The sequence below is a fragment of the Argiope bruennichi genome, chromosome X1, assembly GCF_947563725.1.
Source record: "Argiope bruennichi chromosome X1, qqArgBrue1.1, whole genome shotgun sequence".
Classification (NCBI taxonomy): domain Eukaryota; kingdom Metazoa; phylum Arthropoda; class Arachnida; order Araneae; family Araneidae; genus Argiope; species Argiope bruennichi.
The window spans coordinates 131,619,374-131,638,117 of NC_079162.1; the positions used below are offsets into that span (position 1 = coordinate 131,619,374).

An 18,744-nucleotide genomic window follows, 5' to 3' on the forward strand; every position below is an offset into this window, starting at 1 on the left:
AAAATATGGCTCAAAAAATCCAATGACTGATCCAATTCACAAAGATCTCTTACTGAATATGAACAGAAGTTGGAAAACATATCAAGAGGACTTAAAAACATGTATTTCAGATGAGTCACCTATAAAAGTCTCTGAAAAACCTTCTACATTAGCAGAAAAGCAAACTGCTTCTACCTCTGCATGTGCAGTTCTCGAGGAAATTTCTTCAACTGTAAATGAGGAAAATAAAAGTCAATCTTCCTGCAATTATGAAGTTCACCACAAAAGAAAGACAAGCCCACAAACATCAGAAAATAAAAAAAAGCAGCAGAAATTAGATAATTTTTTTAAAGAATTAATTCAGGTAATTTAAAATATTTGCATAAAATGGAGTAGTTTATATGTTTGAAAATTTATGGTTATTAATTTTGCAAAAAAAGTAATTCATTGAACTTTTATAATTAGGTCATTCAATGTTTCATAATTGTAATTTTTCATTTCTCTCCCCCCCCCCTTCTCGAAACTCCAAAATGCCGGTAGTAAGTCCGTAAAAGTTTCAGGGGATTTTTTGGGGTCCCACAAACACCCCTGGATATTTCCAAACAATTCTAACTTGTAAACATTGATGTGTATTTGTAACAACACATTTGATGCAAATATGAGATCAATATTTGCATCAAATGTGTGTCATTTTCCACATTCTCATCTTATTTTATCTATCTACAATACATTTAGCTCAGAAGTGTACTGAGACGAAAAGCTCATATTTTCGTGCTTGTATAAAATATTTCATTATTTCCATAGTTAGAATTAAAAAATAATATATCCAACTTTACTTTTGGATAAATGTCAACTTGAAGATTGTAAAGATTCGTAAGTTCTATGAGGCAATCTCTAAGCTTAAAATTTAAGTTATTCGATTTTGCATAAAATAAACGCATGTTTGCAAAGAAATGACGTCTAAGTCGGCTGATATTTTTAATTTTGCAAAATTTTATTTTTGATAAAACTTTTCGTTGAATTATATTTAAACTGGCGTTTTCTTATACTGTTTCTGTTTTAAATCATATAATAATTTTGGGTATGGGATATAGGGAGATTATTCAACTATTTAAAGTATTAGTTCCGGTTTCTTTTCCGGAAGTTTTTATGGCGATAGAAGAACAGATATTTAGGTATATTTTTCAAGCATAGGACTTGAAACCCGTGAATGAGTTGAAGCCATCAAGATGGAAGGTCTTGTTTTAACAGGTCCACCCATTAACGGCGGATCTTTAGTGCAATCAGATCACGATAACGAAGCCGACTCTGTCCTCTGAATTAGAAAGTTATTTTATTATTGTTATGATACGCAATTATACAGTTGTCATTACTGAGTAGTGAATCAAACATATTAACATAATCATCATCAACTGACTACTCCGACCCATCCGAAGGCACACGAAAAAAATTTGAATGACCAGACCGGCGCGACAACAACTCTGGTGGGAACTGTGGTTGAGTCCTAAGGGACACGGTACAACCACTGTCCATCACCGACCACGGTACAACCCTTCCCTAAGGAAGTAAGTCCCGTCATCAATGAGAAGTAGCCATCCCCGCCCGTTCGTGTACCATCAAGAGTGGCGAGAACCATCCACCATACTGGAAGCTTCTCACTCGCAATTACAAAGTGCTCCTTCCCCCCAAGGGACAACATATTAATATAAGCAAAAGCATACATTAAACACTGAGTAACATCATATTTTTTTTCAAACGAATTGTTAAATTATTAAATGCGGATATTTTAAAGTGCAAATTTTATTTTATGTAAAATAGATTTGTAAATGCAAAGAGATCACTAGAATTTAATTTTGTTTTACCATTTAACAACTTTTTTGACTGTTTTTTTAAGTATATTATTATATGCATGTACATTCTTTTCTAACAGTATTCTTTTTGCTGACATCGTTGGTTTCACTGTACTAGCCTCGCAGTGCACAGCTCAAGAGCTCGTAAGATTGCTGAATGAATTATTTGGAAGGTTCGACCAACTATCCAATGTAAGAAATAGTTTCAAAGTGCATGGAAACTTCTATCTAGAAGAAATAAATTTTGGTTCCATTAAGTTACTTTTCTTTTTAGGATAACCACTGCTTGCGAATTAAAATTCTTGGAGATTGTTATTATTGTGTGAGTGGTCTGCCTGATCCAAGATCAGATCACGCTCATTGCGCTGTTGAAATGGGACTGGATATGATTGATGTTATTGCGTAAGATTTCTTTTTATTTTTTTCCGTACACTTTTTTTTTTACTATATTTGTGTTTACTTATTTATTGTGGAAATAAAGGGACAGCTTTTTATTGAAGATAGACTTACTCTTAATTTGGAGTGTTAAGTTAACTTAATTAAACAATAACCACGCTTTGTTTTTAATATGCTTTAATGGCCCTCTCAGATTAAGTTGGATTAATGTAAGTGATTTAGGCTTTCTTCCAGTTTACTCTGGTTGCTTCAAAAGTTTGGAAACAGGATAATAATGTAAATCAAAATTAATAAACGATTTGGTATAAATATGTAATTTTTTTATTTAGCATTCATTATAGACAAATTAAAAAATGAATTATTAGCAGTGTCCTCATTATTTTCTACAAGTATATACATTCGTTCATGCTGAAGAGTTTAAAACGAAAGTAGCTTAAATGGCTTTGTCTTTCATTATATTAATTGAATACATATTTATATTCAAGCCCAGATGTTTTCAGTTTTCATCGCCGCTTCCTGTGTTTCTCAAATAATTGAATAATCGATTTTTTTTTCACGAAAAAAAAATTGACTGACTTATTTGATTTTATTCTTTTGTACGTGATATTTTTACTCACTTTTATTTAGCTTTATTTGCTTCGTGTTTCTGAAGATGAAATTTTATAGTAAATTTTTCAATTTCCTCTTGGTGTGCTAAATATTTAAAATTTTATACTCTTGCATTTGCTAATGAACGTACAGTATTTTAATATTTTTAGGACTTAATTATCAACTTATCGCTTCACAACATTTTGATTCCTTACGGATGACGATGAATTTGAGAAAATGATTATTTCAAGCTCTTGTAATATTTATAATAATGATTTATAAATTAAAGATTAAAAAATAGAAAATAATTAAAATAAAAACTATAATTTTTATGACATTTATTAAAATTTTTGAAAACAATTTTTATTAAATTTAATATAAATGAGACTTGTAATATTTTTTTAGTTTATCTATATAAATTTGAAAATTGCTTTCGCTTTTTAACATTTAACATCGCATTTTTAACATAAATTCGCTTTTTAACATTTAACATCGCATTTTTAACATAAATTCGCTTTTTAACATTTATCTATGAAATTCTAGGTCTGTAGTGGAAGCTACTGATGTACATCTGAATATGCGAGTAGGTATTCATACGGGTCGCGTTTTGTGTGGAGTTCTGGGTCTTCGAAAATGGCAATATGATGTATGGAGTAATGACGTCACCCTTGCAAACTATATGGAAGCTGGCGGTGAACCTGGGTAAGTTTCTTTTAATTTGGATTTAATAAATTTTAATACTTTAATGAGATTCTGCATTTCCTAATTTGCAATGTGTATAGGCCTTTAATTCCCAAACGAAAGATAAAAAGCATCACAACTTGGTTGTTAGATTCAGGACCAAGAGATCTGGAAAACAATTTCAACAAAGATGTGGTGTTAAATGTCGACCTCGAATATTGTCCCGCCTAGGTGATGATAGAGGTACCAGTTGAGATATCATCAGCCTCAAAATAGTCCTCGTATTGCTCTCAAAGGCGATTTTCATACAGCTAAACTAAGTAGAAACTTGTTAAATGTCCATATGAATCTCAGTATACTTATCGAGTTAAAGTTCACTTATCATTTCAATAAAATAACTTATTCCTCTCTGGCTTTCAAAGAAACATTAGAACTAAGATGGTGGCAAATTTTTCTCCTTGATTCACAAGTTTCTCGGGATTTATCACTGAATCAAGTATTCGAATTGTGCCTTTCAACTTATTGCATAAATTCCTATTTGGAAAACCGCTTTTATTTCTTAAACTCTATTTATTACTTTTTGGTTATTTACGCCCCAAGTATCAGTGATGGATTTTAAGTATAAGAAATCTCTGAATGTTGAAAGAAACGTTTCATTGACAAATTTGCATTTGGTTCATCAACAAACATATTTCTGTATTAAACATATGAACTGAAATATTAATTCATAGAACCAGATAAAACCTTTTTTAAATCACAAAGGTCCGGCAGAAGACATTTTCATACGATTATGCTGTTTTCAGTTAGTTAAGTTGTAAGTGTCAACTTTTTTTTGTCGAGCATTTGATAACAGTCTTTGTGCATAATCTTATAGAAGTTCCTGCTCTAAAATCCACAATAATGTATTTCAAAGATACTGTTATATAAATATTTCCTTGCAAAAGCTGCCCTTTCAATTAACACTCAGAGTGACAGCAACAAAGTTTATTGAGAATATTAAACACATATAGACGACATGATTGAGGAGATTTTATTATAAGAACATTACAATTAATCAGTTGTTACAGTCCTCTGCGACTAAAAACTATATATAACTTCCACGTAGCGTTCTCCCTCGCGTTTCTTCAATAAAATCTCCAGCCAATTCACAGATCACAACGGCATGCCTTGGACATGTCAAAAGGGAAAGTCCTCTTAAACTTATTATATCCAAAAACTTAAAAAGTAACAATTTATTATTATTACCAAACTTTTATGTTTATAATTGGATTACAAAACAGTAAAAATGTAAACCCTATTCATTAAATTTATAAATAATATAACTGTACGGCAATAAAATGATTTGTAAGCCAATATTTTTAAGCATTACAGAAATCATAATGTGAGTGCTTATCTGTTTTTGACATTTTTGCTCCAAGGCTATCAGACATTTATGTATATACAAGGAAGCCCAGGGCAAATATCAAAATATTGTTCTACCTCTTTTTTTAATAAATTGTAATCCGCACATCTCCTCCCCACACATTACGCATATCTGAAACATTATGAAGGGAAGACTGAAATTTCAATGAAACCTAAATAGTCATCGATCAGAAGGTTCACACTATCAAATGGATTGTATTCATTTCAATTATGTAATGTCAATCCATTTAATTTAGTTGTTGAACCAATTTATTTTGAGTATGCTCAAAATATGAATTGTCACAGCCATATTTATTGCTTCCTAAAATAAAATGGAAAACTAGAAAAAAAACGGGTACAGTAAAGGAATTACTATTTAACATGAACAAAATGGAAATGTGCTGGATGTTTTGAAGCTAAAATGAAGTTAACTTTCATTTAACTCTTAAAGAAGCATTGCGTAGAATTATTTTCTAAACAAATGTAAGGTTTAAATTTGACTATTAACTGGATGATTTGTAGCTAAAATGAAATTAACTTTAATTTAACTGTTAACGAAGCAGCACGCAAAATTATTTCTAAAAAAAATTGAGTTTTAATTCTGACTAATTATCGATTTGGTCAAGTATGAATTTAATCTAAATTACAATAATGCACAATACTTTGATAAATGTAAAGTACACAATTCAGCAAATGATGTTACAAATTGTACAGAAATTTTTTTTTGTGTGGATATCTTTACCATGAATCTAAACAAATGTATAAAGACTATAGAAACAAATGAAACTATCTTTTGAAATTCACAAATAAATATGTCTAGAAAATAAAAGACAAAACAATAATTTCAATCTCATTCATCTACATAAAAAATGCATAACATGCTAAATATAATTCTAAGATATAAATTATCATTTGTTCCTAATATATATATATATATGGATTAAATGAATTTATAAGGTGATTAGAAACGTCACGTGAAATTTAATTATATTGCATAAATAAATTAACCTTTAACTTAAATAATGGAAATTCTTTAACCTTTAATATAAGGAGAACTGTAATTCTCTTATAAAATGCACGGTTAAAAATATCTACAGCTTTAGAAATAAAATCTAAAAGGCGCAGTAAATATAATTCATTGACCTCTTAAAAAGAGTGCAAATAAGAAATTGAATAGTTGTTTGCATTGAAGTTTTGATGTATGAGAGAAATAAGAAACAGACATGTATTCCATTGATATCGCACCTGCATGTATACAAAACACATTATCCACTGCAAAAAAAAAAAAAAAAAAAACCCTTTAAATACGAATAACAATAAAGAAATTATATACACTACTTCTTATCTATAGAAACTCTAAATGATGATAATTTTGAATGTTCTATATTTACAGTATAAGAAAGGATAAGAAGTATTTCTTTTAATTCTTTATTCAGCACTTTGAAGTAAGAAAAACGCTTTACTTCTAATTATTTGTCATACACTTCCGAAGAAATTGATATCCAATAAGAACAAATATGGAAGCCGTCACATTTTAACTTCCAATGTACCAAGAGAAACTCTGAGAAATCCAATGGCGTTAATAGACGTAATTTATTTTCCCTTCTTTAAAGACAACTGAAAGTAGTCAATATACTCCCCTCCGTCATTAAATTCACAAATTTTTGAAAAATATCTTAATACATATGAATTCTCCCTTCCAGATAAGAAGGTGATTTTTATTATCATATCCCTCTAGTATAATACTTCAATTTTGTTTTAAAAAATCTTGCTTGAATTGATTCCCAAGCTGTAAAATGGACAGTATGTCCATATCTGATTGGAACCGTACTAATATTTAAGACTTTGGAGAATACTTAAAAAAAAAACACATATATTTTTCTTTTAAATTGAACCAAATGGTTCCTCAATTTTGTAACCCTAGTGCATTTACTTTGCTTACCCCACCTTAATGACACCACTGAGGATATTGTATAATTATATTATACCTTTGTAAATCAAATGCTTATTATCCAGAACTTTCTTCTTATCCGACTTGTTATCCTTATGCTTATTATCCGAAACGCCGAGTAGCTAGGAATGTATTCCATATAGTATTTGTACGCTCCAAGCACACTTCGTAAATTAAAATCTTCAATAAAAATCATACCTAATTTTTTCTTACAATTTCCTCACTTCCATGTGATACCCAAAAAGATGCTTGTATGAGTTTCTGTACTTTTTCTACCTTATTGTAGAGTAAAATACTATTTAAGTTACAGATTCATTAAAAATTTGAACTTCAAACCTCGATTAACATTAAATGTCTTTTGTTTTGCTCTTAACAGTTTATAATGTTAAATATTCATTCGGTCTTTGTTTAAATTTTACCGCATCCGAATACAACTTAGAATCGTCTGAATAATTTACATTTTCACACAGGCTGAGTCATTTTTATTTTTCTCTTCTGCTTTTATCTGAACCATCTGCAAAGCATTTTTCTCTGCGTAGTAAATGCTTTTCCGTTTTGATTTGGTCTAAACTGTTATGAATTGCGCATAACGATTCGTATTATTTAAAATATTCGGAATTTATTCTTGCAAGGACAGCTGTTTTTCTGTTTCGGGTTCAGAATACACTTTGTTGCAATTACGATTTTACCACAAATATAAAATTCGCTTTTCTTTTCTATCTTTTGATTTTAACTCTATTGGTCTCTAAAGAGACGAGGAGAAATATAATGCCCTAAATTCTTCTTGCGCTTTCTACTCATTGGAAATATGCTTATGAACTGTGAAAAGATTTCTAAAAATTCTAAATATAACGATTGATGTAATTAATCGGTAACAATCGATTCCTTTAACGTTTCAAAATCATTAACGTCACGTAATTTTCAATGATAATCGCTTATTACGAATCGAACTGAACATGAGTTTTATTCTGTGAACAATTTGCTTATTTATTTTTTATAAACAAGCTAGAGGGACTTGTTCAAATCCTTTTATTTTTTATATTCATTCACATGATCTTCTTTAAGGTAAATTAGAATATTTATTGTTTTTCGACAAAATTTACCTTAAAATTTATCAAGCATTTTTTTTTTTTTACGTTGAATGTTTTTTTCTAACGATGAGGGGGGGGGGGGCAAGATTTCATTTTTCTTTTCTTTCCGAAATCGGAAGCAGCATTAGAGTTCGGACATTATGAATAAAACTTTCAAGGCATTTATTTACTATTAATATTTTCAGCAGCAGTTCTAGTATCGGGACCGGTATATTCACCTGCTTCCTATTTTCACTTTTCTAAACTTTATTATCTCTAATTCTAATTCTTGTTTCGAATTTAGGCAGAGAAAACCTGGAAAATATAAGGAAATTTGAAAATGATCATAAAAATCTGGAAAATACGGGGAATTTGAGGTTTCTCAGTTAATTTTTTGCCATCTAAAAAATGCTGATCTCTAAAGATTGCAAGAATAAAGGATTGTAGTCATTGCTTCCAAAAACGAAACAATGCCATTTGCGATTGCGTAATACGGAAACTGACCCCTTTTCTACTCGCTCCCCTTTTTTTTCTGTATTGATCAGCCCAGTTTCGAATTGCTAGATAGTTGTTCTTTTTCCATGAGACTCCAGAATTGCAGCTAATGAGTATACATCTGACTTCTGTAACTACGTGAAGGAATAAAATACATTTCTCTGGTCAGAACATTCAATCTACTGAAGCATCGCCGTGGTGTTTAGTCTACCATACTTAGGTCTATTGAATGGTTTGCTTATTATTTGAGAGAATATCAGCTTTTTCAAAGTAGATTAGAGAATTTTTTTTAAATAATGAGCTGCTCAAAATCCGTATTTCATACGAATAAAGGATTAAAAAAAAAATCCTTATTCTGCTGAATGGATCCCGTAAAATCCATTTGTTGTTTACTGCTCGCTTTGTAAGATGATGATAAACCTAAATAATATGGAGGAAAAGAGGCATTTACTTACCATGCCAAAAGAAGAAAAGATACAAAATTGCGTGCCAGTTCAAAAAAGTCATCATTGGCGTTGAACTTAGTATCTAAAAGAAATACAGGCAAAAATGACATGTTAAATTCAAAAATGTCAAATTTAATGTTCTAAAATAAACCGATTTCGAACTTTTTAATTCAAGAACAGTCATTTAAAGCTGAATTTTTATGTGCATTAAAACTTATTGCGTCATATTTGTCCTTCAATGTATTTAATGATATATCGGAAACGTTTTCACACATGGTCATTGAAAGTGAAATAGCTAAAAAATGTACATTAGGACGTACAAAAATATCATACGTTATTTGTTAAGGATGAAACTGATGGAAGAAAAATCTGCAAAAGTTGCAGAAATTGATGACCAAATGCATGAACTGGCAAAAATGAATAAATTAAAAAAAAAATGTTATTTTGCTTTGTAAAGTTTTTTTTCCTCGTTACGCTATCGCTAAATTATTTGTATCATGATATCAAAACTGTTTTGCGTTTTATTTCACTTGAATCCTTAATATTATATTATTTACAATCAAAGAAAATGAGAGGTACTATACCCCCCTCCCACTTAATATATAAATTTGGTCTTGCCAAATTCTGGATAATAAATAAAGATAATATTTTTGTATGTAAATATAAACCTGCTTTTAATATGCTTCTATTTCTAATGTTAAATTGTTGTTTCCTGTCCTTGCTTTTCTCACTCCTATAAATCATATTGATGAGTGCTATTTGCGCATTACCTTGTATTTTGAATATTCGGACAAAGAAAACACACGGGATTTTTTTTCCAGATTTGAATGGCAACTCTATTAGGGTTTTTTTCTATCTTTATTTCTTATATTTTCAAATGATCGAGTTGTTCTTTTTGTTTTCTGCTATCTACTTCTGAGCTTACATTTTTTTTCAATTTCTAGATCCTTTTGGTAGACCTCACTGTCCAAAATAATATTTTTTTAAAATCAATTACTTTCATATCCAAAGTAACCCTTGCTACAATTTCTTTGGCGATAACTTAAAATGGGTCTGCTAAGCTTTTTTTTAACTGAAATAAATGTAATTTTACAATACTCTTAACAAGCCCAAAAAATACATCAAAAAAGATTCCTACGTTTAATGAGCTTTCCTAGATAATCCTTTTGATAATTAATTAATTAAAAGAATTCTGTCGGCTGCTTCATTATAATTGCCTTATCAAATGTGCCAAATGTGTCATTGCTTGAGGGAACAATGATGTTCACTGAGGACATTAAAAACATAAGGACCAGTAAATATTACTATGAGGACATTACAATTAATAAGCTGTTGTGACCTACTGTGGACAACAACAAAACTATATAACTTCTGTGGAGTCTACCGATTTCACTCATTTGTATCCTCCTCAGTGGTGTGCCAACAAAATAGAGCGCCTAGGACACATTCCAAAATTGCGCCCTTTCCTTTAAAAAAAAAAAAAAAAAAGTTATTATTCCAGTCTATTATGCTGCGTAGTGCAAAGATTGAAAGTGGAAATAAACCTAAATAATAACGTATAAAATATTTGGGAATTAATATGATTTAAACATTGCAGATAACTTCGCAATTATCGTTATATATGGATAGCTCTTGAATATAAATAAATATCATAAGAATATTTCAAAATATTTTTGTAAAACCAGTTTTATAGAATCAATGGAAAAGTTTTATGTTAAAATGACTCAGATAATTTTCTCCATTCTAATTTTAATAATTTAAATAAGGCCCAAATAAAAAAAATAGAATATTAGTTAATGTGGTTAGTTAACTTTTATACATTACAAAATACAAATCAAAAAAAGATTTTTTTTTTATTTTAGACTTGAAAAAATTAGAAAATATGTAAAATATAAATGTAAATATCCATGGAAAAGAGATATATATACAAATAATAATGAAAAAGTTTTAAACATTTCATTTTGCTTTCAGATAGTATATGGAAGCTCTAAATATTGAAAAAAATACTTTAACACATATAAAATCGTTCAAAAATCTTGGAAAATTTATATCTGTAATAATATATATCTAGGACCCTGTAATAAAGTTAAAACCATTACATGAAATAAAAGCGTATTACACACAAACACAAACACACAAACTCACATCTGATTCAAAGCTGAATTAAAATGAACACGTTATTAATTTGTTTATAACTTGTAAACGTGCTCTTCGTTATAATTGTAGTAAAAATTATTTATATAGATATAAAAAAGGCGACATTGCTTCCGAAAATTTTTTAAACTTTAGGTGTCTGATATGTTATAAATCAACCTCTTTCGCTTTTATTGACTCGAAAATGCATTTAACTAAAAGATCTTGCACTTGAAATTGCTATCGTCCAAAGTATCACCAGCACTACCTTACATAATTTGAAAGGAAAGAAATAAGTTTATGAAAATATATGCGTGATAAAAATATCCGATGTTTGGTAATTATATCTACGCCATCTTAAATCATAGTATACATTTTTGTTGCTGATCATCCCTGATAGGGAGGTAATATGTTTTCCAGGACATTCACAGATACATTGGAGTGAAAAAGCGGACGTACTCGCAAAAATGATCACGCAATCGCACCCGTTGGGGAAGTGTATTGCTTCAGGAGATAGAATTTCACATTATCAGGAAACCTCACTGAAAAAAACGTTTTTAAAAATAGCAAATATGAGGAAGCTATTGCGATGTTCCCACCATGTTTTCCTTTAATCAGCGGCCCAAGAATAAAAAGAGAAATAATAAGAGAAAATATCATAACTGCACGCCTTTTAACCCGGATGATTAGAACTCCAGCTCTGTTAAATAGATTTGGTCTACACAATTATCCTCACTGCCAAGTTTTGAATCGTGAAAATAACATTGAACATATCATCTTGTTTTATTCCAAATACGCAACTCATAGATCAAATCTTTTTGCAAAATTTAATATTGACCTTCATTCTTGTTCTTCATTCAAAGCCTTTATTCAAAAAGCTGTTTCTAAGGAAAAAGCTTCTCCAGTCTCTGAAGTTTTTTAACATTTATTGAATGTATTCTATTGGCATTAGGGATAACGGCCTTTGTTGCCAGAAATTCCCTTCTAATCCCATTTCAATCAATCAATCCAAGCCCTTTTATTTTTAATGAAAGTTATTTCCAGTTTTTCGCGTTCAAAAGCATTAGTCCAAATTCCAACAGATCCGCCATTCAGAATACTATTGACATTATTTTTTTTTATTATTATTAAAAGAGGCTTCAATGAATGAAAATAAATGTGATCTTTTGGCTTATTTATATCTAGTCTGGCGCTGCCGTTTTTCCCATCGTCTTCTATTGATACTCCAAATAAAAAAAAGCTGGAAAATTTAGTTTCATTAGGAGTACTTTCCGTTTTATCTTGATATATATGTCTCTGTTATATGAATCTTAAATATACTTTATAATATTCATGATTCGATTTCCAGGAACATAGTTTCCGATCATCTGTTTTACTGCCCAGATATTCGTAAAACAATTCTTTTCTGAAACACATATGTTACTCTTACTAAAAAATTTTGAAATTCATGCGATCTCTAGTTATGCTGTTTTCGAGTGTTCATTGTCTTCGCGAGAATCGAAAATCAATAAAATTTCCAATATTATTATTTCCTTTCGCATAAATCTAAAAGATTTAAAATCTTCTCTCTTTATTTTTCATGAAAAAACAGCGACAACGAAAAAGCAAAGTTATCTAATATAAACTTTGCTATGATTTATTCAAAATAACCATCAGCTCTAAGCCGTAAGCTGACAACCAGAAGTTTCTAGTAGAAGTTATTCCAAATTAAGGAGGCCTTCAAAAGCGTTTAATTTTCTCTTCCTTCCTGAAACTATTTGAATTTTTAAAAATGTCGGAAGTAAGACCTTATTAGAAATTTAATATTCTTTTAAATACAACGAATCGATTCCTTAATTTTGCACCCTTTGGTTTCCACAAGTTTCTAATGAGCCCTTATTCCCAATTAAGGATGCCTATTCCTTTCAAAAGTCTTTAAATTTCTCTCACTTCCTGAAACTGTTTTAATTTTAAAAAAATGTTGGAAATAAGACTTTATTAGAGATTTAATTTTCTTTTAAATACAACGAATTGATTCCTTAATTTTGCACCCCTTGGCAACTGCGGCCAGGGCGCATGCTCTACCTGTCCCAATCTAGTTACGCTACTGATCTCTTCCGCCCTTTCAATGAAATTGAAGTAGATCCCTAGCTGATTCAATTTTTGGGCGAGTGAAATTTCAGAAATCCCAATGCTTATTTTTAGCATTCCCTGCGAGCCATTTTATTAAGTTTTATTTCAATAAAATAGCGTTTTACTGAATTTCGCTTTTAGCACGGTTTATTTTCTTACTATAGTCTGTGTATTTTCTTTAGGCGGTTCAAGGTCACATTTTCTACCACGTTACTGGTGCCAGGCAACCAATAACGAGGTAGAAAATGTGAACCTGAACCGCCTACAGAAAATACACAGACTATAGAACTATATGTAAAATACTTGAAATTTTGTAAATTGCAGTTATTGAACATTTTAGCTTGCTTATTTCTGCAGTCTGATCTCTCTGAACAAACTCTTATCTATATCCTTGCCCATGGCAGCCAATATATCTTACTCCCATTAGAAGCTCTCTCCTGAATTTTTTAAAACATCTCATCCAGCGTATTCTCTATTTGCTTTGTTGTTGAATGAAAACATGGTAATGTTCTTTCTACTAATTTTTAATATTTTTACCAATATTATATATAAATATCTGTCTTCTATGTAAATACTATACATTAACTATATTTCCTTGATATAAATATCGTACTTCAATATTTTCCCGTGGCCCTTTTATTCTCAAAAATGTTTTGTTCAGAGATGGATTTGGTAGAAATATCCGTATGCATTTCCAATGCTTCTTCTTTCTCATTTCGTCGTTCGTCTTGACGTGAACTCTTTTAATACCCGGAGTATTGTATATTCTATCATTTACTTCTATCATAGACAGCTAAATAAGAACACACTGAAATTGGAATTAAGTCTTTCATCTGTTTTATTTTTCTTCCATTTAGGATATTAGTCTTTAAAATATTATTAGGTTTTTTTTTCTTTGAAATAATGTTTCGAATTAAACTAGCAGCTTGTTTTGTTAAATATTTTAAAGCAAAATTTTAATTTAAGATTTTTTTTCTCTGTGCTTCATGGAAATTTCATATATATATTTTTTAAATTTCGTTTTAAGCCGAGTTCATGTGACACAAGCCACTTATGACTGCTTGCACGGAGAATATGAAGTTGAGCCTGGACGAGGAGCTGACCGTAACTCCTACTTGAGGGAACACAATGTAGTTTCCTATTTCATTGTTCCACCGAGCCATCGTAGAAAGGTAAAAAGTTATGTCAATATTTTCTTTGGAGCGAATTGAATAAATTCTTTAAATGTGGCTAGATAGAAATGACATCTTGGTTATCAGGCACAAAACTAATGTCGATGTGAATTAATTTTTGCAAATGATTTTGAAGTGTTAACATGATATTTTAATATTTCACTTGTGAGCTTAATTCATGCATTATTCTCTATTAGGAATAAGGATGAAAATATGTGTGTGTTGGCTCTCTATTGACCAGACCATTTAACTTAGAGTTAACAAATTTGGCACATATGTAATTTGGAGAGTGCAAATTTCTGCCTCGGGGCTATTTTTTTTATAATTTTTATTTGAGCTTTAATTAATTAAACATTAAACGAAAAAATTCGGCGTTTTCCGAAGATAAATTTCAAAATATATTATTGCCTCAAAAGAAATTTTACGCCATTTTAAAATTTATAAAAAAAATTGTCTTTTTAAATATGCCAATTTATTTTCCTTCATTAAAAAAAAATTAATGTTTTTGCATGATTTTTCATGATTTGTACTGAATTGTTGCCCTGAAATGAAATCCAAGTCGGTTTCATTATTCTATAAAATATTTAACCCTTTCGCCCTCCTCTCCTGTTCGCGAAAATTTCTGTTTTTCCTCTTTTTTCGCCGTATTAGAACAAACAAAAATAAAAACTCAAACAAGTAAACATATACAGAGCGTTTTAAATGTTTGAAATTTTAAAATGTAGAATAACGCTTGAAGCGCGTTACAGCCGCGCTGCAGAAATTTCACTTGAACGCGCTAGACGCGTTACGGACGACGAAGAGATTAATCGCGTGATTTTCTTCCATTGTTGAAAACTAAGAAGTATTCTGTTTAATATCTACGTATTTACAAGATAAATAAAAAAAAAAGTGAAATTATAATATTGTGAAATTTAGAAGATAGATGAGCCAGATATTTAAGTGTTTAATAGTGCTATGACATCATGGGACTGTTTCCATTAGAAAGATTTATATATGCAATAAACAGAAATTATGTAAAATAATTAAAATAACATGGCTTTAATGTCAGGCAGTTTGCTGGAATCATGGACATGAAGTTATATCCAAACGTTTTATTTGAAATCAAACATAACCAATATTTTCACTAAACCAGCTGGTCTTTTGAGCGACTAATTAATTCTTAAATCATCAATATCTAGTTGTAAGAAATAGCGCAGAAGTAATTGTATCAAATTTGTTTTCATCATTTAGTTTTGACAACAATCCATTGCTTTTTCCAATGGACTAAGAACGGGAATTTCATCGATTGGAATTATTTTCATCTTATTTTGGAAATGATGCGAAATCGCTGCGCCCCATATAAATATATGTTGCATATATGTATAAACAACACATATATTTCATCCAAGCATAAGTGGTGTGTAAGTTAAATTTTCTTTTGCACATTTTACATCTGGAAGTGTTAAAATATTCTGAAGGAGAAACATCCGCGAAAAATAGATTAGTTGCAGTGAAATTTCTGTTTTGGAATAAACTTCTTAAATATATATTTTTTTCATCAAAAATGTCCGTATGCTATGTATTAACATTGAGGATAATCCCATTAGAAAGATGTCTAAAAATAAATGAAATCTGAAATCGAGTAAACGAGTTTATTTCGTATTTCTACAGCTGAAAGCCCTTATATCTATAAGATATAACATGTATTTTTGCCTTGAAATGATGCATGAGAAAAAATTCTATTCATAAATAAAAGGAAGATTTTTTAATTCTTAAGAAATTGAATAAATAATTCTGTTCTTTTCTCTCTGTTGATGCATATGCAAATAATTCAACTCATTTCGGCTCAAGCTTTTAATGAATAAGGCGTTAAAACATCATGCGAATTTGTTTAAGCCTACATATTATAATTTTAAAAAATCTTAGTTATTTTCATTATTTAAATAAAGTCTTGATATAAAAAAGTCGGGATATAAATAAAGTCGTGATTAGTTAAATAAAGTGATCTTAAATAAGTCATTTTAAGGCCCTCCGTACTTTTGCATTCTATGATTGCTATTCAATGCAAATTTCTGAATTTTTTAAGAATTTAATTCATTTTATTATAATTATTATTATAAAATCGTTAAAATTTTTATCAATAAATATTATTTCATTATTTTTTTAAAACTTCATGGTTTATTTATCCAATATGAGTGGCTTTTGATTCACTGGATTAATTGTCTCTAAATTTTCTTATTAAATATTTTATGTAACTTAGTCGTAATGACTTTCTTAGCAAAATATTTTTAAGCTTTAAATTTTGATTAACATATATTATTATAAAATCCTTATACTATTCTGTTTACTGTATTATGCATTCCTCTAAATTTTTGTGATCTCCAATAAAATTTGAGCATTCATTTGAAGTGATATTCAGACTTTCATAACTCCAATCAGTTTTTGTCGCAAAATAGGGGAATTTTCTTATTAGCACCTCAAGAATATTTTAGTAAATAAGATGCATAGAATCGAGGGTCTGTGTAAAAATTTGTAATTCGAAACTCATCAGAACATTTATTGATTTAAATGACATAAAATATAACTCTTTAATTCATTTAAATCCATTTCTGATGTAGATGGTGCATGTCTATGACTAATGATTTAGACATTTCCAGTTGGGACCCTGTTATGTTAATATAAACTATTTTTGCCTTAAACACTACACAATAGTAATATTACATAATAATAAAATACTACAGAATAATAAAATACACATATTCATCTTTATTATAAGTGGAGATGTACTATTTATTAAAACTATTAAATATAATGCATAAATTATTTTGTAATGAAATTTTTCCTCACTTCTTGATGAGATAGAATTTTGAAATTGTACACACGTTTTTATATACTATGATTACAGAATTTTAGCTTCTTCACAATTTACTTATGAATTGATCTATCCATTGACTTAATCCGCATGAGTCGTATTACGTGATTGGGGATTGAAATAAAATATTTTACAATTCCATAATGTATATAATAATAATTAATGATTAAAAATAAAAGAAGAAATTAAAATAAAAAATTATATTTTTTAGTTTACTAATAAACTTTCTTTTTTAAAAGTTTTTATTGTTAATTTTTTTAAATTCTGGATGCTATTCGACTGGGGACCAAGTACTTTGGAAAATTATTTCCAATTGGGCCCCACATCTCCTCAGCCCGGCCCTGCTTAAATGTCAATTTTTAACGATATATATGAATTCTTCCCCTTTAATTGATATGTAATGAGTAGGAATCAATTTCTCCTTTTTCTACATTGTGAATGCAAAAACAACCTTAAATAATTGACCTTTTTCAATCTTTAACCCTTTAATTCAATGAAGTTTATGTTCACTATTTTGAGATTAAAATACATAACTTTTTTTCTTTCATTTCTTCTCGATTGATTGCATTTAACAAAAAAAATCATGTGTCTAGTTCATAATATTTTAAAGTGTCCCGGTAGCTTCGTATAAACTGATTTTTAAAATAAAGCATTTTTTCGCCGTTTTCGCAAAGATTTTTTTTTTAATTATAAAGTTGATTTCCTTTACATAATAGTTTAAGTAGTTTTTGTACTAAATGTCTCACTTTCATTATTTGTCCAATAAAGATATAATACAATTTAATTTGCAAGTAAACTATCTGAAGAACTTTCAAATTCGCCTTATTAATCTGAACCGAATGCTAGAACTCTAAAAACATTAAAATCCTCTGAATTATAGTGGAATATTAAATTATATTTTGTCACTTGTATCTATATTTAGACCTGTACAGCTCTTTTCCGATTTTGAAGTTTATTTTTTAAGGAAATTCCTTCCTAAGTTCCTTCCCACCTTCATAACTTCGGAACCGCTGCTGCTATATTCCTAAAAGTGCTACCATGCGCTACTGAATGAACCCGCTTACGGCGCCACCTGGTGGAAAGCTGCGGAGATAGCATGCATCTCGGAAACAGAACGAGATTGTGGAAAATCATCGATTTATTACGAAAAGACACCTTATGAACATTAATGCAAAGAATCGAACTGTTAAAACGCGCATTTGTTTGTTCGCAGGCGAATCTGCGATGAGAAAATATAAAGACACGCATTTTTTAGGTAACTGTAAAACTTTGATCTATACTACTACTATATTTTAAATTTCTCTTTTATTTTATACATATCTTTTGACAATGTTTTTATTGGCCTTAAAGCAATGATTTAATATTGTTTGAAGGTAAATATAAAATTCGCCCATATGAAGTCAAGAACAATAAAGGTTTTTCCAACAGATGAAACCGATGTTCAAGGACAGCAGTAGCTTCAAGCCATGAGAAAACTATCGAAATTTTGCCCTTTTTCATAGTAACTTTGGAGAAAATGATCAGAGATATATTTATAGACCATCTTAAAATTCGAAATTTTAGGGGTTTTTTTTCAATGAATTTTTCAATTTCATTTTTATGCAATATTTTTCAGT

General features: G+C 29.6%; 1 protein-coding gene across 1 annotated transcript in view; it reads left to right on the forward strand.

The window, feature by feature from the left end:
• The window catches only part of LOC129958256 (adenylate cyclase type 1-like), a 176,282-nt gene that overhangs the window by 128,570 nt on the left and 28,968 nt on the right, over nt 1–18,744 (forward strand). The window contains exons 4-7 of the mRNA XM_056070568.1: nt 1,910–2,021; nt 2,104–2,231; nt 3,357–3,515; nt 14,130–14,274. Of these exons, the coding sequence (XP_055926543.1) occupies nt 1,910–2,021; nt 2,104–2,231; nt 3,357–3,515; nt 14,130–14,274 (544 nt within the window). The remainder of the gene's footprint in view (nt 1–1,909; nt 2,022–2,103; nt 2,232–3,356; nt 3,516–14,129; nt 14,275–18,744) is intronic.